At 45.6% G+C, this 20,344-nt stretch overlaps 1 protein-coding gene across 5 annotated transcripts in view; it reads right to left on the bottom strand.

The window, feature by feature from the left end:
- Positions 1-20,344, bottom strand: part of akap11 (A kinase (PRKA) anchor protein 11) — a 102,142-nt gene that overhangs the window by 57,994 nt on the left and 23,804 nt on the right. For all 5 annotated transcript variants that reach the window (XM_086006100.1, XM_086006097.1, XM_086006099.1 and 2 more), the window contains 3 exons: positions 17,260-17,366; positions 13,325-13,435; positions 7,196-7,252 (listed from right to left, as the gene is read on the bottom strand). In XM_086006100.1, the coding sequence (XP_085862226.1) occupies positions 7,196-7,252; positions 13,325-13,435; positions 17,260-17,316 (225 nt within the window). In that variant the 5' untranslated portion in view covers positions 17,317-17,366. The remainder of the gene's footprint in view (positions 1-7,195; positions 7,253-13,324; positions 13,436-17,259; positions 17,367-20,344) is intronic.

Below are 20,344 nucleotides of genomic sequence, written 5' to 3'. Positions count from 1 at the left end.
GAATGGCCCATGTACCAACTGCTGGGGGTGGGGGGCGATTTTGTACGACGCCAGTTATGCACGCGCGCCCCAATTCTCTCCCCGCTTGGCTCCTACACCATAAAAATACCAGAAACACTATTTCCAAGGGACCCTTTGGTTTATCAACATGTATGTAAATTAATAGTGCTCTAAAACAGAGTATGGCCAAGAGGGCCGAGGCTGTGTGTGGAGACTACAAGGACATCATATCAGACTCAATCAACTTTCCTCTTCATTAGCTTAGCTTCTGTGTACAGCTTGTTCCTATCAGATTCGATAGAATTCAAGATCAGGGAAACACAAGGAATTCATAACGTAACATTCCTTTCAGGCAAAAGAGGACACTCTGGAAACTACAGCTGTGCGGTCCTGAATGGTGGAGCAGAAATAGTTCTTTCATCCTGATCCGAAACATGGTCAACAGAGCAATCTTTGGATAACTCCAGCGATGTCTATGGTATCAGACTGGTGAGCAGATTCACATGGTTGTATAGTGTCTCTACTCAAGGCATCTGCCAGAGCATTTGATATTCTTGCAAGAAAGAGATCAGAATGGGTATCCTGACATTGAAAAAACCCATGTCAGATTAATGAATTTCAATCACTAGAATACAAACAAAAAATGATCCATTCCACGATATGGTAAGTGTTTTTCTATTTTAGAGAATAACAAGTTTCTGTTTAGTGGTATCAAGAGTTTTCACAAAACCTTGTTTCTATAAATAAAAATCGCTGTCCTGGCATTATCCACCATAACTGAATCCAAAATGTTTCACAAGATACTCATTGATGCGGAAGGTCATTCGGCCCATTTTAATTCATCCATTCAGAAAGACCCCATTCTTAAATGAGAGCATTTTTGCCTCCACCGCTCTCTTGGTAAAGTCTATTCCATGTATTGATCAGTGTGTGTGGAGAACTCCCGGACATCTGTCCTAAATTTGCCTTTTATTAGTTTGAGGCCGTGACCCTTTGTCCTACTCTCAGAATGGTTACAGCACAGGAGGCGGCCATTTGGCCCGTCGAGCTTATTTTCCTTCAGATACTTATCCAATTCCCTTTGGAAAGCCACGATTGAATCTGCCTCCACCACCCTCTCAGGCAGTGCATTCCAGATCCTAACCACTCGCTGCGTAAAAATGTTTTTCCTCATGTCGCCTTTGGTTCTTTTGCCAATCACCTTAAATCTGTGTCCTCTGGTTCTCGAACCTTCTGCCAATGGGAACAGTTTCCCTCTAATTACTCTGTTCAGACCCCTCATGATTTTGAACACCTCCATCAAATCTCCTCTCAACCTTCTCTGCTCCAAGGAGAACAACCCCAGCTTCTCCAGTCTCTCCACGTAACTGAAGTCCCTCATCCCTGGAATCATCCTCGTAAATCTTTTCTGCACCCTCTCTAAGGCCTTCACCTCCTTCCTAAAGTGCGGTGCCCAGAATTGGACACAGTACTCCAGTTGAGGTCAGACCAGTGTTTTATAAAGGTTCAACATAACTGTCTTGCTTTTGTACTCTGTGCCTCTATTTATGAAGCCCAGGATCCCGTAAGCTTTTTTAACCACTTTCTCAACCTGCCCTGCCACTTTCCAACGATTTGTGCACATATACCCCCCAGGTGTCTCTGTTTGTGCACCCCCTTTAGAATTGTACCATTTAATTTATATGTCCTCTCCCCATTCTTTCTACCATAATGTATCACTTCACACTTTTCTGCGTTAAATTTCATCTACCACGTGTCCGCCCATTCCACCAGCCTGTCTATGTCTTCTTGAAGTCTATCACTCTCCTCCTCACTGTTCACTATACTTCCAAGTTTTGTGTCATCTGCAAATTTTTAAATTGTGCCCTGTACACCCAAGTCTAAGTCATTAATATATATCAAGAAAAGCAGTGGTCCCAGTACAGACCCCTGGGGAACACCACTGTATACCTTCCTCCAGTCCAAAAAACAACCGTTCACCACTACTCTCTGTTTCCGGTCACTTGGCCAATTTCGTATCCACGTCGCCACTGTCCCTTTTATTCCATGGGCAATTTTTAAAAATATTATAGAATTACCTTTTCCATTCCATTAACTATCTTATGTATGTCGATAAGACAACTTCTCAGACTCCTCCTTTCTAGTTGGGAAAGTCCAAGTTTCTCCAGCCTTTCTTCAGAACTCTAACACTGGGGATCAGCTTTTCACTGGGGATCAGCTTTTCACTGGGGATCAGCTTTTCACTGGGGATCAGCTTTTCACTGCACTGTCTGAAGGTCTTTCTTGTTTCTCAGTGACCACAACTGGGTGGAAAATCTACTTCTAATCCACTTCAGCACCAGCTATGCAATTTGGAACAGCTTTCAGTTGATGGTACAGTCGATCTGTCGCTGGAGCACAAACCTTGAGCGTGATGAGAAAGACATCAGTCACCAGAGATGGTAGCAAGAGCCTGACCATTATAAAACATCTTTCCGGGATCTAATAGTTCAAGGCAGCTGCCAATATTTGGTCATTTCCTGGCAACAAGAGATTCTTTGAGACACCAGAGAGCAAAGAAGTCCAGTTCAACCAGCTTTACAAATAGTCTGGCATCTGTAGCTCCAAATATGGCAACCACCATCACCAATCTCAGGACAAGAGGGGCATTCCACCAAGATTCAGCATCATAGAATCGAGCGCTTGAACTGTGTGGTCCTGAAATAATTCAGCTGCAATGAGGTTACACCCAGCAAATTTTAGAACCAAACACAAAGGAAGGGAAAACACTGCAAATGCTCGAGCTGAGATTTTTCTAAGTGGAGAAGAAATCCTATTTCCTCCTTCCCGCCCATTAACTTAAGGGAGTGTGGAACCGCTATGATGAGAAGGCACCTGAATGGGCCCATGATCTAGATGGCATAGAAACATCATCTATCTGAAAAGGATCACCTTCATTCCTGGAGAACAGGGCACCCTCCAATCATTGTTCCAGTTGTTGCAGGGCTGGACCACGACGTGGGGAAGCCAGGTGAAGGGGTGAACTCTGAAGACATTTCCAACTTTGCTGCCTGCTGACAACTAAAGGTAGCGACCCACATGGTATGTTTACTCCTTCATGCTGTAAACCCCTGCTTACAGTAACCAATGCTGAAGCACCAAAGGGGTTAAAGAACCTACCACATGACTGCCCAATAAAGCCTGGGTGGCCAGCCTGGTGGGTATGTGGTTTCCATCGCTCCACCATTGGTGGCCGTGCCTTCAGCTGCCGAGAACCTAAGCTCTGGAATTTCCTCCTTAAACCTCTTCGCCTCGCTACCTCGCTTTCCTCCTTTAAGACGCTCCCTTAAAACCTACCTCTTTGACCAAGCTTTTGGTCACCTGCCCTAATATCCCCTTGTGTGGCCCGGTGTCAAATTTTGTTTGATAATCACTCCTGTGAAGTTGGATCCAGAATTGGCTCAGTGGCAGGAAGCAGAGGGTAATGGTCGACAGGCATTTTTGTGACTGGAAGGCTGTTTCCAGTGGGTTTCTGCAGGGCTCAGTACTGGGTCCCTTGCTTTTTGTGGAATAGATCAATGATTTAGACTTCAATGTAGGGGGCGTGATTAAAAAGTTTGCAGATGATATAAAAATTGGCCATGTGGTTGATAGTGAGGAAGAAAGCTGTAGACTGCAGGAAGATATCAATAGACTGGTCAGGTGGGCAGAAAACTGGCAAATGGAATTCAATCCGGAGAAGTGTGGTAATGCATTTGTTGAGGGCTAACAAGGCAAGGGAATACACAATAAATGGTAGGATACTGAGAAGTGTAGAGGAACAAAGGGGCCTTGAAGTGCATGTCCACAGATCCCTGAATGTAGGACAGATAGATAAGGTGGTTAAGGCGGCATACGGGATACATAGAAACATAGAAGATAGGAGCAAGAGTAGGCCATTCGGCCCCTCGAGCCTGTTCCGCCATTTAATAAGATCATGGCTGATCATCCAAATTCAGTACCCTGTCCCTGCTTTCTCCCCATATCCCTTGATCCCTTCAGCCTTAAGAAATATATCTAACTCCTTCTTGAATATATTTAATGAATTGGCCTCAACTGCCTTCTGTGGTAGAGAATTCCACAGGTTCACCACTCTCTGGGTGAAGAAATTCCTCCTCATCTCAGTCCTAATTGGCTTACCCCTTATCCTTGGACTGTGACCCCTGGTTCTGGACTCCCCCGCCATCAGGAACATCTTTCCTGCATCTAGTCCTGTTAGAATTTTATAAGTTTCAATGAGATCCCCTCTCATTCTTCTAAACTCTAGCGAATATAAGCCCAATCGACCCAATCTCTCTGCATATGTCATTCCTGCCATCCCAGGTATCAGTCTGGTGAATCTTCACTGCACTCCCTCCATGGCAAGAACATCCTTCCTCAGATAAGGCGACCAAAACTGCACATAATACTCAAGGTGTGGTCTCACCAAGGCCCTGTACAACTGCAGCAAGACATCCTTGCTCCTGTACTCGAATCCTCTCGCTACGAAGGCCAACATACCATTGGCCTTCTTAACCGCCTGCTGCACCTGCATGCTTACCTTCAGCGACTGGTGCACAAGGACACCCAGGTCTCGTTGCACTTCCCCTTTTCCCAATCTATTGCCGTTCAGATAATAATCTGTCTTCCTGTTTTTGCCACCAAAGTGGATAACCTCGCATTTGTCCACATTATACTGCATCTGCCATGCATCTGCCCAATCACCCAACCTGTCCAAATCATACTGGAGTTTCTTGGCATCCTCCTCACAGCACACACGCCCACCCAGCTTTGTGTCGTAACTTGGAGATATTACATCTAGTTCCCTCGTCTAGATCATTAATATATATTGTGAATAGCTGGGGTCCTAGCACCGATACCTGCGGTACCCCACTAGTCACTGCCTGCCACTCGGAAAAAGACCCGTTTATTCCAACTCTTTGCTTCCTGTCTGCCAACCAGTGTTCTATCCAAGTCAGTACCTTACCCCCACAATCCCGTGTGCTTTAACTTTGCACACCAATCTCTTATACCTTTCTTTATTAGCTGAGGCATAGAATACAAGAGCAGGAAGTTATGCTAGAACTGTATAAAACACTAGTTAGGCCACAGCTAGAGTACTGCGTGCAGTTCTGGTTACCACATTACAGGAAGGATGTGATTGCACTAGAGAGGGTGCAGAGGAGATTTACAAGGATGTTGCCAGGACTGGAGAATTTTAGCTATGAGGAAAGATTGGATAGACTGGGGTTGTTTTCTTTGGAACAGAGGAGGCTGAGGGGAGACCTTATTGAGGTGTATAAAATTATGGGGGGCTTAGATAGAGTGGAAAGGAAGGACCTATTTCCCTTAGCAGAAAGGTCAATAAACAGGACCTCACAGTAAGTGGAGAGAAGCGATAAGGTAACGTTTCAGGTGGTTAACTCATTTGTCTCACGTGCGGAGTGTCACCAGGGTTTTCTGGGTTTGATTCTAATCTGCAGTTTCTTGCTTTTTGTACAGGTCTGTTCCTTTAAAGGATGCTCGACTGTCAGTTTGATTTACAATCATCTCTTTTGTCCGTTTCCAGTTAAGGACTTCACCAGCAAGCAGCCAGGGATTGTTGCTTACTGGGACAAGGAATAATGGCCCAGAAATTCGGGTCGGGGGCTTCCCGCGGGTGTAAGCCCCCGACCTGCACTTACCTTGCGCGCCGGCAGTTGAGCTGTAGGGCCCCGTGGAATTCCGCTCCGGGGCTTGGCCCAGCTGCCAGCGCGCTGTGCTTGCGTGTCCCAGGGGCGTAGTTAGTGCGATGCGTCCCCTGGGATCACGTGGGCCATGGGCAGCAAATCAGCGCAGGGAAAAGCCCATTCATAAGTAGTGACAGGAAGACCTGTCAAAACTTATAAATACTACGGCCCCAAAATAGTAGTAAACCTTCAAATAAATTTTAAAAAATCATCACACTTTTTAAATAAACTATAAATTACATTAAATAACTATTTTAAACAATAATTTAAATTTTTGAAAAAAATAATTTTATATTCTAACGGGGCTAAAAATAAACTTACCTTGCTTTAAAGTATTTAAAAATAGTAAACCTGTGGAAAAAATGTTTTAATTTTAATTAATTGACCACTTACCTTTTAAAAAGCAGGCCTTACGCCTGGTTTTTACATTTCTAAAATCTAAAGACTTACCCTCACGGAAAAACCTGTAAAAAAAAACGTAAGTTCAAAGCGCACGCGCAGACCCCCCCGCGCACGCGTTCGACCTCTGAACCCCTTCGTTCAGAGGAACGGAAGTGCCGGTTTCCCGCGCATGCGCAGTGCATGCAAGAAACCGGCACTTCCATCGGGCCGTGCGTACTCACCCGGGGAGAGCCGAATTTCTGGGCCAATAAGTAAACAAAAGCAAAATACCGCAGATGCTGGAAATCTGAAAGAGAAAATGCTGGAAACGCTCAGCAGGTCAGGCAGCATCTTTGGAGAGAGAAACAGAGTTAACGATTCAGGTCAATGACCCTTCGTCAGAACTGGAAGATGTTAAAGATTTAACAGCTTTTAAGCAAGCGCAGGGGCAGGGAAAGGGGCGGAAAGAACAAAAGGGAAAGTCTGTGATAGGATGGAAGGCAGGAGAGACTAAGAGACAAAAGGGATTATGGTGCAAAGGCAAAGGGGAGTGGTCATGGGACAAGTAAAGAAACAAAAGATGGGTGTAGAGGAGGTGTAAATGGTCACAGAATAGCAATTTTAATTTAATTATTAGTTCAGTGTTGACGGAAATGCAAACAAGGAGGCAACAAAACACACACAACCTGTGTTAGCATTGCCCCAACAAAACTCCAATGTTAATTAAATGTTTTTATTTAAAGTGTAACTGACTATAATTGTAATTGCTGTATGTACCTGCGCGTTTTTTTTCAATTTTAAGTATACCCTGAAGTTTGAAACTTCACGTCCACTATCTTTCTAATTTCTGCTAGCTATTTCAAACACACATACCGGTGTCCCAAGCTGTTCATGGCACAATAATCAAATGTAAATTGAGAAGCTATGAAGTTCACAATAGTGAAATGACAAAGATGCACATTTCCTATACGGATGTGTAGACGATCAGAAAACAAAAACAGCAAAGGGACCTGCAGCACCGCACATGTAGAGGAGCTAGTCACAGTGCCTGCAAGTTCTTGTTTCTTCACGTTATAAAGTGGCATTACCTGCTTTTCAGCAAAATCAGCATCTTCCGTTGAATTGGAAAACCCCACAAAAGTGACCTGCAGAACCACATAAAAGGTTATTCAGGCGATAGCCTCTCAGCATGGAATATCTAAGGAATAACAAATATTTTTGAAAGGCACTTATTATGGATAACACAAGTGACCCTTAGTGTTAGGGGGATTAAATACGTGGGGTTACGGGTATCGGGTGGGATATGTGTCGGTGCAGGCTCGATGGGCCGAAATGGCCTCTATCTGCACTGTGGGGTTTCTGTGATTCTGGGTGGTGAAAAGAAGTGAAGGTCGCAAGGCAGCTGCAGGAGAAAGATTATAAACTCACATTGACGGGACATTTGTGGCAATCGGCGTAACTTGTGTCAGTGCCATCACTACCACCTGAGTCAGAAGGTCGTGGGTTCAAGCCCCACGCTAGAGACTTGAGCACAAAATCGAGGCTGACACTCCAGTGCAGTGCTGAGGGAGTGCTGCACTGTCAAAGGTGCCGTATTTCAGTTGAGAAGTTAAACCAAGCTGTTCAAGTGAATGCAAAAGATCCCAATCGCACTATACAAAATGGAGCAGACAAATTCTCCCAGCATCCTGGCTAATCTTTATCCCTCAACCTGCACTACTAAAAACAGAATATCTTGTCATTTATTTATCTCAATATACTGTTTATGGGACCTTGCTGTGTGACAATTGGCTGCCGCGTTTCCCTACATTACAACAGTGATTGCACTATAAAAGCAATTCATTGGCTGAAAAGCACTTTGGAACATCCTGGTGGTGAAAGGTAGCATATAAATGCAAGTGGATTTGTTCTTTGTAACTGCAGACTGACTCCTGGGTGCAGCGCCGGTTCATATAGAACTATGGAATTTAGCAGCCTCTGCTGGTGATACTGTGTAATGGCAGGAAAATGAGATTCTTTGTCTCTTGGAACTCACTTTATTAGCAGCCTGGTGATGGGCTGCATTTCTTTCTACTTCTACGAACATTTTAAAGGGATATAACTAGTTAAGAATAAAATTCCCTTTATTTCGCACAATTAACCATTTTGCATAATCACATTCTTCCAACTGACTGACTTATTCCTTAATTACTCAGTCTTCATTGAGTCGCCCTTTATTTTCTGCTGAATAAATCAGAAGCTGTGCGAAATGTGGTCAAAAGTCTTTATCTTTTAAAATTAAATCCTTCCGCTGCAAACAAAGTCCGGGTGCGAGAGGAATGAACCGTCAAGGGTCAGACACTTCAGCTCGAAGGAATCGAGATCGGCAGCAGGCCGGGGGAACATTCAAGCTCATAATTTAAGCCTCTAAGCCCCGGTGTGATTCTGGTGAATCTGCGCTGCCCCCCACTCCGAGGCCAATATATCCTTCCCGAGGTTCGGGGCCCAGAACTGAACACATTACTCTAAATGGGGTCTGACCGAGGCTCTGTACAACTGAAGCATCACTTCCTCACTCTTGAATTATAATTCCCCAAATCCGCTGACCACCCAACTCCCCTTCCTGGCCCCCCATTTTAGGTGACATTATCCCACTCCTCATCCACTGTGCCCCTATTTTTCATAACTGCCATCATCACTCACTGCTCAGCAGTAGTGGTGCACTTGCTGCCTTGCTGAAGGAATTGACGTGGTAAGAACATAAAGTTGCCTTTTTGAGCTGAATATTCATACCAGCTCCTTAATGCACGATTGAAATAAGCAAACAGTATTTCTGGGTACAGACTGTTCGCAACCTTGGTGACTTATTTGACCCCGAGATGACTTGCTGATGACACATCCGCTCCATCACCAAGACCACCTACTTCCACCTCTGTAACATCGCCCGACTCCGCCCCTGCCTCAGCTCGTCCGCTGCTGAAACCCTCAGCCAGGCCTTCATTAGGCTGGGGTTGTTTTCTTTGGAACAGAGGAGGCTGAGAGGAGACTTGATTGAGGTGCATAAAATCATGAGGGGCTGAGATAGAGTGGATAGAAAGGACCTATTTCCCTTAGCAGAGAAGTCAATAATTAGGGGGCATAGATTTAAAGTAATTGGTAGAAGGTTTAGAGGAGATTTGAGAACTTTCTTCACCCAGAGGGTGGTGGGGGTCTGGAACTCACCGGGGTCTGGAACTCACCGCCTGAAAGGGTGGTAGAGGCAGAAACCCTCAACATATTTTAAAAGTACTTGGATATGCATTTGAAGTGTCGTAACCTACAGGGCTACGGACCAAGAGCTGGAAAGTGGGGTTAGGCTGGAGAGCTCTTTTTCGGCCGGCACAGACACGATGGGCCGAATGGCCTCCTTCTACGCCATAAGTTTCTATGATTCAATGCTCTCCTGGCCGGCCGCCCATCTTCTACCCTGTATAAACTTAAGTTCATCCAAAACTCTGCTGGCTGTATCCTAACTCACGTCATGTCCCTTGTGCTTATCTACATTGGCTCCCGATCCGGCAACGCCTCGTTTTTAAAATGCTGGACCAGGAGACAATGTAGGTCAGTGAGCGCATGGGTGCTGGGTGAAAGGGACTTGGTGCGAGTCAGGACACGGGCAGCAGAGTTTTGGATGGCCTCAAGTCTATGGAGTGTGGAAGAGGGGAGGGCGGCCACGAGAGCATTGGAAGAGTCAGGTCCAGAGGTAACAAAGGAGTTAATGAGGTAAATGGGTGAAGGCAGGGTCGGAGATGGGCAAATTACGGAGGTGGAAGTAGGTGGTCTTTGTGACAGAGATTGGGTCGTACAATGCATATACAGAACAAAAACAACTTTTCAATTCTGACTTGGGCAGTGGCAGGTTAACCAATAGGACAATTACCGTGGCCTAAATGAAACGGGAAATTGTCCTCATAAAACCTCTGGTTCAGCCCCGTTAGAAAGTTAAATCGATCATGTAAGACCTGGCAATTAGAAATTACATTTCTGTAACTCAAACAGAAATGAACACTAATGGTGCCGATTCCATGTAAACGCACGACTTCGAAAAGGTTCAAACATATAACGGGGGGGACACCGCCCCCGGTGTATATAACGGGGACACCGCCCCCGGTGTATATAACGGGGACACCGCCCCCCGGTGTATATAACGGGGACACCGCCCCCCGGTGTATATAACGGGGACACCGCCCCCCGGTGTATATAACGGGGACACCGCCCCCCGGTGTATATAACGGGGACACCGCCCCCCGGTGTATATAACGGGGACACCGCCCCCCGGTGTATATAACGGGGACACCGCCCCCGGTGTATATAACGGGGACACCGCCCCCGGTGTATATAACGGGGACACCGCCCCCGGTGTATATAACGGGGACACCGCCCCCGGTGTATATAACGGGGACACCGCCCCCGGTGTATATAACGGGGACACCGCCCCCGGTGTATATAACGGGGACACCGCCCCCGGTGTATATAACGGGGACACCGCCCCCGGTGTATATAACGGGGACACCGCCCCCGGTGTATATAACGGGGACACCGCCCCCGGTGTATATAACGGGGACACCGCCCCCCGGTGTATATAACGGGGACACCGCCCCCCGGTGTATATAACGGGGACACCGCCCCCCGGTGTATATAACGGGGACACCGCCCCCGGTGTATATAACGGGGACACCGCCCCCGGTGTATATAACGGGGACACCGCCCCCGGTGTATATAACGGGGACACCGCCCCCGGTGTATATAACGGGGACACCGCCCCCGGTGTATATAACGGGGACACCGCCCCCGGTGTATATAACGGGGACACCGCCCCCGGTGTATATAACGGGGACACCGCCCCCGGTGTATATAACGGGGACACCGCCCCCGGTGTATATAACGGGGACACCGCCCCCGGTGTATATAACGGGGACACCGCCCCCGGTGTATATAACGGGGACACCTCTCCCAACATATTCTTGCCACTTATCAGCCCAAGCCTGAATGTTGTCCAGGTCTTGCTGCATGCGGGCATGGACTGCTTCATTATCTGAGGAGTTGTGAATGGCACTGAACACTGCAGTCATCAGCAAACATCCCCATTTCTGACCTTATGTTGGAGGGAAGGTCATTGATGAAGCAGCTGAAGATGGTTGGGCCTAGGACACTGTCCTGAGGAACTCCTGCAGCGATGTCCTGGGGCTGTGATGATTGACCTTCAATCACCACAACCATCTTCCTTTGTGCTAGGTATGACTCCAGCCAGTGGAGAGTTTTCCCCCCGATTCCCATTGACTTCAGTTTTACTTGGGCTCCTTGATGCCACACTCGGTCAAACGCTGCCTTGATGTCAAGGGCAGTCACTCTCACCTCACCTCTGGAATTCAGCTCCTTTGTCCGTGTTTGGACCAAGACTGTAATGAGGTCGGGAGCCGAGTGGTCGTGGCTGAACCCAAACCGGGCATCATTGAGCAGGTTATTGGTAAGTAAGTGCCACTTGATAGCACTGTCGATGACACCGTCCATCATTTTGCTGATGATTGAGAGTAGACTGATGGGGCGGTAATTGGCCGGATTGGATTTGTCCTGCTTTTTGTGGACAGGACATGTCTGGGCAGTTTTCCACATTGTCTGATAGATGCCAGTGTTGTAGCTGTACTGGAACAGCTTGGCTAGAGGCACGGCTAGTTCTGGAGCACAAGTCTTCAGCACAATAGCTGGGATGTTGTCAGGGCCCATAGCCTTTGCTGTATCCAGTGCGCTCAGCCGTTTCTTGATATCACGTGGAGTGAATCGAACTGGCTCAAGACTGGTTTCTGTGATGGTGGGGACGTCAGGAGGAGGTCCCCACCATCACAGAAGTATACAAAGTTTTTGGTTTTCATCAATGGTTGAGAATTTCTATTCCATTTTTTTCTTTGCCACTCTCTCGATGTTCCTGCAACCCTGTGCTACTTATCAGATTTTGGATATTTTTCCTTTTCTTAAACTTTCTCAGTCAGCGCACCATCACATGATATTGTCAGTTCATTCATTGTTGTGGATTATTCCCATTGCTGTATAAACTACCCGAGAACAAACAATTCTGATTCAGTAAACTGCTGTCACAAAAGAAATGTGGGCTTCACAGTAAGGGTGTGTGGTTATTTCCCTCATTTACAAAGGACACACACTGCGGTAAGTAATGTACACAATATACCACAGTCCATGCGCCTGTGGGTATAACCTGCATATACAAACACCTGAACTGTGCCTGTGAGTATAACCTACATATACAAACACCTGAACTGTGCCTGTGAGTATAACCTACATATACAAACACCTGAACTGTGCCTGTGGGTATAACCTACATATACAAACACCTGAACTGTGCCTGTGGGTATAACCTACATATACAAACACCTGAACTGTGCCTGTGGGTATAACCTACATATACAAACACCTGAACTGTGCCTGTGGGTATAACCTACATATACAAACACCTGAACTGTGCCTGTGGGTATAACCTACATATACAAACACCTGAACTGTGCCTGTGAGCATAACCTACATATACAAACACCTGAACTGTGCCTGTGGGTATAACCTACATATACAAACACCTGAACTGTGCCTGTGGGTATAACCTACATATACAGACACCTGAACTGTGCCTGTGGGTATAACCTACATATACAAACACCTGAACTGTGCCTGTGAGTATAACCTGCATATACAAACACCTGAACTGTGCCTGTGGGTATAACCTACATATACAAACACCTGAACTGTGCCTGTGGGTATAACCTACATATACAAACACCTGAACTGTGCCTGTGGGTATAACCTACATATACAAACACCTGAACTGTGCCTGTGAGCATAACCTACATATACAAACACCTGAACTGTGCCTGTGGGTATAACCTGCATATACAGACACCTGAACTGTGCCTGTGGGTATAACCTACATATACAAACACCTGAACTGTGCCTGTGGGTATAACCTACATATACAAACACCTGAACTGTGCCTGTGAGTATAACCTACATATGCAAACACCTGAACTGTGCCTGTGGGTATAACCTACATATACAAACACCTGAACTGTGCCTGTGGGTATAACCTACATATACAGACACCTGAACTCTTCCTGCTTGCCACGATTTTGAGAAGAGTGTTTAACAGTAAAAATCTCCAAATACAAGGGAGAACAGGGATTCTACTTACACACCTCAGTTAAATTGTCATCTCCCTTCCAATGCTGGCCAAGTGTAACGTTACACAGCTGCCCTGTGCTCTGCAACAAGCTCTTCATTGAAAGTTGCTGCTGGCCGCTCAGCATCTAGACAAACAGCAAAGTAAGAAGCCTGAGTTTTTCTATAAAATACTAAAAACAAAAGGTTACTTTGAGCAATGGTTCAATCAGATAGCCAGCTCAGACACATGTGGAGACAGAGGAAGAAAAACAGAACTAGGGAAGGAGTTCTTAAATTTAGAGGGAAGTACTAGTTCTGTTTATGGGTCCTAAGATTCAGTCTGTTTCACACATTTAAGGCAGCAATCTAACTATAGACAGAAAATAGAAATGGTAAGAGGAACTAAGTAAAACTGAATCACCAAACAAACTTGGTTTGTTATTCCTCTCCTCCTTCACTCAGAGGGTTCTGAATCTTTGGAATTCTTTGCCCCAGAGAGCAGTGGAGTGAGATTGAGATTGAGAGATTTGTGAATACTAAAGGAATCAAGGGGTATAGGGTAGTACGGAACGGTGGAGTTGATGTAGAAGATCAGCCAAGATCTTACTGAATGTCAGAGCAGGCTCGAAGGGCTGAATAGCCTGCTCCTGCTCCTATTTCTTATGTTTGTTCTGATGGTGCCTTTGCAGCAGGAACTTTTGACCATCTACTTGAACAGAAGCAGCCGCCATATAGTACCAGTAACAAGGCCAGTGAATGATGTGCCTTTAAAAAGTTGTCATCAAGACTCCGACATGACCTATGTGACCCTCCTTTAACTGTAGCATATATGAAGAGTTCCCCTAGTGCCTTTATTTCTTATCCGAAGCAAAGAAATAACCCAACACAACATAGAAATGGCAGACTGGGTCCAGGAACAGTAGAACAGCTAGAAAGGCAGCCCTCGATTCTGGCCAGTTCACGTGCCACGTGGATCACTTACCAAGTCCGAGCAGGTCCAGTTGCCCTTGCATGACACCTCCTCCATGCTAGGCAAAGAAACATCCTTCACTAAAGTGGGAAATGATTGTGCAAAGCTGTATCGTGCAACTTGCGCTCACATCCAGAAACCATTTAAGAAGTTTGACCAATAATATGTCAACTGACGGGACCCTCCTTTCTCGTAAAGTACATAAAAGCCGCGTCCCCGGGAATTGTCAGTCCTTTTCCCAGGAACTGCAAAGGGCTCCACATACACACACAAAAATTGAACCCCAGGGGACGGTTTCCTCCTAGGGTGTTGTTCACACCATATGACAAGAGGGTACACCCTGTAAAGCACAATGCATTATTCTGCTGCTACGGTGGACTATGTACACGTTGCCCTGTCCCTTTAAGGCTAAGAAGTCCATAAGTGAAGACAGTCTGAGGTCACTAAGAATGTAACTATTGATTAGTCAGGGAATTTACAGGCCCATTATAGGTTGCAGCTGAGAAACAGCCAGTGATTTAAGATTGTTTTTGTTTCTCTGAAAGTGTGAAATCTGGAGTGTGCTAATGTGCTGCTTTAAATACAATCGCAGATCTCCTGTATTACTGCTCAAGGCGAGTTGAAGCATTTGCTGGTTAACAACAGGTGTGTTCTGCTACTTAATGCACAATGTATTACCAAGGCCACTGATTTAAGGTGACTGAATGCCAAGTTTCATTTTTATTATAGTGTTTTGGAATTATCATCACTTTTTTAGGATCAGATACAGCAGCGCTGTGAAAACTATAAATGAGTGACACGGATTATTAAATGTTTCTTTACCCATTTAAATTTCATCTCTTATCTTTTTCAAAGCCCTGAATACACTGGAAAATGACTGGCAACATGGAGCAAACTGAAGGTAGCTATTTTTAGTGGTGGTGGGCCAAGGTGAGTGGTGTTTGGCAGCAGTTAGTGAGAGCGCTGGACTCTGGAGTGGTTCTGGTGTAACTGTAGTAATGTGGAGGGGGAACCCAGGGTTTGGTAGTAATGGAGGCCAGAATTGGGAGGTTGGCTCACTGGGTGATTCTGTGGTCTAGGAGTAGTCGAGGGTAGGGGTGAGGCAGTATGATGAGGAAGGGAAGAGAAAGAACATCCCAGGGTGTGGCAGCCCTCAGGAGGGTTCAAGGATCGGGAGAAGTTTGAGCAGGGGGTGGGGTGGGGGGATTACATCAGAACAGGAGGGCCCAGGTGTTTGGTAACATTGGGAGGGTATCCCTAGGGTCTGGAATCATGGAAGAGGGGTGCACTCCGGCTAGAGCAGAGGAGCACTGGAGTCTAGGAGCACTGGAGAGGAGTCCTTAGGTTAGTGGCATTGGTATACCGGGTTGTGGCAGTGCTAGGAGGGCAGTGGGAAAGTGTGATCTGGGAGTAACGGGGACAGAATATTGGGATGCGGTAGTACCGGGGAGGGCAGGGTATGGGGACACTGGGAGTGGAGGTGTGTGGCAGCATAAGGACGTGGGAGAACTGGGAAGAGTGGGAGAGAAATATTGGGGTGTGGTACCACAAGAAACAGTCTTGAGGTCTGGAAGGAATAAGTGTTGGGCTCTGGAGTCTGGGAGAACTGGAATGTTCCTGTGATGTCTGAACAATACAAGGGGGGTGTAGGGGAATTTAAGGAGTGGGATGACATTGTGGGATTTGGGAGCTTTGAGAATTGGGAGCTTTGGGAATTGGGCCTGTGGTATTGATGTATTTGGCGGGGGGGGGGGGGGGTGGAGTTGAGCAGTGAGGAGAGGGTCATGGGGTGCAGGTCTCTAGATTCTGGAAGCAGGAGGGCTTTGTAGCATTGGTGGGGCAGGGGCAGGGCAGGCAGTGTTAATGGGTGGGGAAAAGAACAGTCTAGCAGGAGTAAAAAGAGAGGCACCCAAGGGTCTGCCCCTGCCCCACCCTTTGGGACCCCCAGGTACCTGTTCCCTCTCCAGGCTTCCCAACCTGCGCCAGCCTCTTTTGGAATCAGTTTTCTGTCACGCTTCATCACAGTCAACTTCATTACAATCAGCCAAAATTAATTCTAAGCTATGGAAATTTATTTCACATTCTTCACACCTGACGGCTGGGAATTTTAGAGAGGGGCTGGGAAATAGTATTATTTTAAGTAAATCCACCTGAATATTTAGCTTAAAATAAATGTTCTGAGTGAGTATTGGCACCACTGCGTAAGCTAATGAGTTGAGCACCGTGTCAGCCAATGAGTTGGAGGCAGGGGTGGGACTTACAACAGTCTATTTTACAGCAGAATCTATTTAAAGAGTCGCTGTGAACTACAGCAAACAGAACTACAATTACATTTAAAATAGAATGTGAAACATTATTTGATCGTTGGGAGGAAAAAAGAGCATACAGCTTGCTGAAAACAAAGATTACTCTGTCACTAAATCACGTGAAGATTTGACATTTAACTAACTGCAGATAATATGCCCACTGCAGCAACAAGGAAAATAACATGTAGACTCAGGAAATGTCGACACAAAGCTGGAAGACAGTCTCACACTGGCAGCACCATAGCAAAATATCTTGATTCACCCAATCGGCAACATGAGGTCATCTAAGGAAATTTGAAGAACACTTGGATTTTATCCTAACACTAATTTTTGTCACTAATCAATAACTATTCGGTCAGTATTCATTTGCTTCCAACATCTTCATTCAAAGGTTCTTTGTGTGTGTCCAGGGTTTTGAGGAATATGTCAAATCATTTCATCTCACGTAAACTCTGCCCAGTTGCTGTCTGACCTTGTATTGCACCACTGTATCTAGGGGATTATGCTTAAGTTTTCCAAAAAAACAAATGCGATGAAGCAAAATGCAGTCAAAGTCTTAAAAGGTCCGTACAACCCATTACTAGTTAGCAGCGCAGTACATTATAGAAAACTCTTACAAGTTAAAGCTAGTCTTAAAATGAGCAACATTTTTATTCATATTATTATAGCTGTGAAGTAGACATATGCCATTCACCTCTTTCTTCAGAGACGCTCTGGGCTTGAAGCGGCCACTTTTCATCCTGTTATCCATCTTAGGATGACTGTTGCAGGATCGGACGCTGGTAACTAGACCAGAGACTACTACAAACACACAATAAAAACACAAAGGGGTCATTTTGGGAGGATGATGACATGGGAGGATGACGGAAAAAACAACAGTAGGTGAAGTTTGCCTCAAAACAGTTTGAAGCTGCAAAAGAACCAAATCTAAGTCTCTGTTCTTACTGCTTTGGAGTGAGGGTATGTCTGTATCACATTGCACAGGCCTCTGGCATAATTTTGTGAAGACTGTGGTGAAAAAATACAAGCTGGGGCAAGTGCAAAAATTAAAGCTTGCGACATGCAGATGGCATTTAAATTCTGAAGCTGTAAACTAACACAAGACAGTCTTTACTGCAGGGGACAAGCCAGACACATATCCCCATTAATAAGAACTTAAAGTTAACCGAGAGTGTATAAGGATGTGTACGTATTTAGAAAATGAAACACTTACCTCAAATGTGTTCCACGTGTTTTGTTTTTTTTAAAGAAGGAACTGCCTTGGAAGCACGTGCCACACAAAATAGGCAAGTGCAGGGGATATGGCCCTTCCACCTCTGGAACCTGGGCCTGAATCCAACCCAGAACAATTAGGAATGGGGGGCTAATGTAAATAGGTTTGAGCCCCTCAGAGGTGTACATTCATAGAAGCACTACCGGCAATCTAACTGGGAATCTCACTGAGGCCTTGACGATGGGCTGCTTTGTGAGACATGGAAATGTCACATTATCCTCCTCGCTTTCCAAAGAATTCTTGGAAAGGGAACGACCTTAGGAAAGCACCTGGTGCCGTACTATTCTGTGGCAATCTGCAGACTGTAAATGGATCATGGTTAAACCACCAGTAAATAACCACTGCCGCAACTGCCCTCACTCTGGACCAGATTAATGTAAGAAGTCACACAACACCAGGTTATAGTCCAACAGCTTTATTTGAAATCACAAGCTTTCGGAGCGCTGCTCCTTCGTCAGGTGAAGTCCAGGAGCAGCGCTCCGAAAGCTTGTGATTTCAAATAAAGCTGTTGGACTATAACCTGGTGTTGTGTGATTTCTTACATTTGTCCACCCCAGTCCAACACCGGCATCTCCACGCCAGATTAATGTAGGATTGCCAAGTGCTTTTCTGAGCTTATTGCAGCCTTACCAAAAAAAAAATCACAGAAAGAGATGAAGAATTAGATTAAAGCCAACAGGCAAAAACTATTTTCAATCACAAGGATCTTTCAAAGTTAAATTGAGTAGCACTAGAGTGCAAAGTGCACAATATTTTAAGATACAACCTTGATGTGTGCACACACACAGGAACAGAGAAATCGCGAGACGAAAGAAGATCAAGGTTCATCTAGTTCGCTTTCTCCCATCCCGATAGTCACATGATACAGTAATAATGGAGTTGTTGACTAATCTCAGCAAATCAAATGAGAGGCACCTCATTTCTTCACTCGGCATCTCAGGAGGCCATCGAATGGATAGCCAAACTAGACATCCCATTACAAGCTTTTCACAACATACAAAACCACAACATAGCAACCATTTCATTTTCTCTTGCAATTGTTCCACTCCTTTTCCCCGCCCCCCCTTTCCTTTTGTTTCTCTCTCACACCTGGCAGCTATCTTTTGCCCTGCCAGTACACTTTACACCCAATCCCAGCCTATTACCATCTCGTCTAGCTTCTAATCTCTTTTACTTCTTTTGTTTCTTTTATCCGATCGCAGCCCTGCCTTCGATCTAGTTTCTTTTCTTTCCAGTTTTGAAGAAGGGTCCAACCCGAAACGTCAACTCAAATTTCTCTCCACGGATGTTGCCTGACCTGCTGAGTTTCTCCAGCATTTTCTGTTGTTATTTCGGATTTCCAACATCTGCAGTATTTTGCTATCATAGCAATCACTCTCTATCAGTTAGTCTACGACAGAGCCAGAAATGAGGTGAGGGAAACCCCCAGTGGTGGAGAGCTTTGGAAACCATGGGTCCAAAGTCCCCTGTTCCTCCCAAGCCCGCCACACTCACCACATGTCTCAAATTACTCATATACTATATCCCAACAACAACTAGCATTTATATAGCACCATTAACATGGTAAAAAGTCCCAAGGTGCTTCACAGGAGCGTTATCAAACAAAATTTGACACTGAGCCACGTAAGGAGATATGAAGGCAGGTGACGAAAAATTGTCAAAAAGGTAAATTTTAAAGGATCCAGAGAGGTTTAGGGCGGGAATTCCAGAGCTTAAAGCCGAGGGAGCTGAAAGCACGGCCACCAATGGTGGGGGCAATTAAAATCAGGGATGTGCAAGAAGCCAGAATTGGAGGAGCGCAGAGATCTCAGAGGGTTGTTGGGTTGGAGGAGATTACAAAGATAGGGAGGGGCGAAGCCATGGAGGGATTTGAAAACAAGGATGGTAATTTCGAATCAAGGCATTGCTTGACCGGGAGCCAATATAGGTCAGCGAGCACAGGGGTGCTGGGTGAATGGGACTTGGGGCGAGTTACGATACGGGCAGCAGTTTTGGATGAGCTCAAGTCTATGAAGGGTGGAAGATCCCAAAATATTATTTTTTGTAAGAAATCTATCTAATTTGCATTTGAATGAATCAATACTCTCTGTTTTTACCGTCTTCCTGGGGAGAATGTTCCATAGATTGACCACTCACTCGCTGAAATAATGTTTCCGCAGATTAGTTTACAATTTACCCCCTTCAAGTGCAGGCCGTGCCCTCTGGTTCTACTGTTCTGGACACGGTGAAACAGCTCGTCATGATCCACATTATCCAGTCCCTTTAGAATCCTATTCACAACTATCATATCACCATTAACTCTGTTTCTCTGTCCACCGATGCTGCCTGACCTGCTGAGTATTTCCAGCATTTTCTGTTTTTATTTCAGATTTCCAGCATCGGCAGTCTTGTGCTTTTGTATCATATCACCTTAATCTTCTCTTTTGCAGTGGGAACAGGCCCAATTTACATCATCTCTCCTCAGAATTCAATCCCTCCTGCCCCTCAATCATGCTGGTTGCTCTTT

The sequence above is a fragment of the Somniosus microcephalus genome, chromosome 14 (genome assembly GCF_052327205.1).
Source record: "Somniosus microcephalus isolate GS21.2 chromosome 14, FLI_Smic_1.0, whole genome shotgun sequence".
In the NCBI taxonomy this organism is placed as follows: Eukaryota; Metazoa; Chordata; class Chondrichthyes; order Squaliformes; family Somniosidae; genus Somniosus; species Somniosus microcephalus.
Note: the sequence above shows the minus strand (reverse complement) of the source record. Positions and strands in the feature narration are given on the sequence as shown.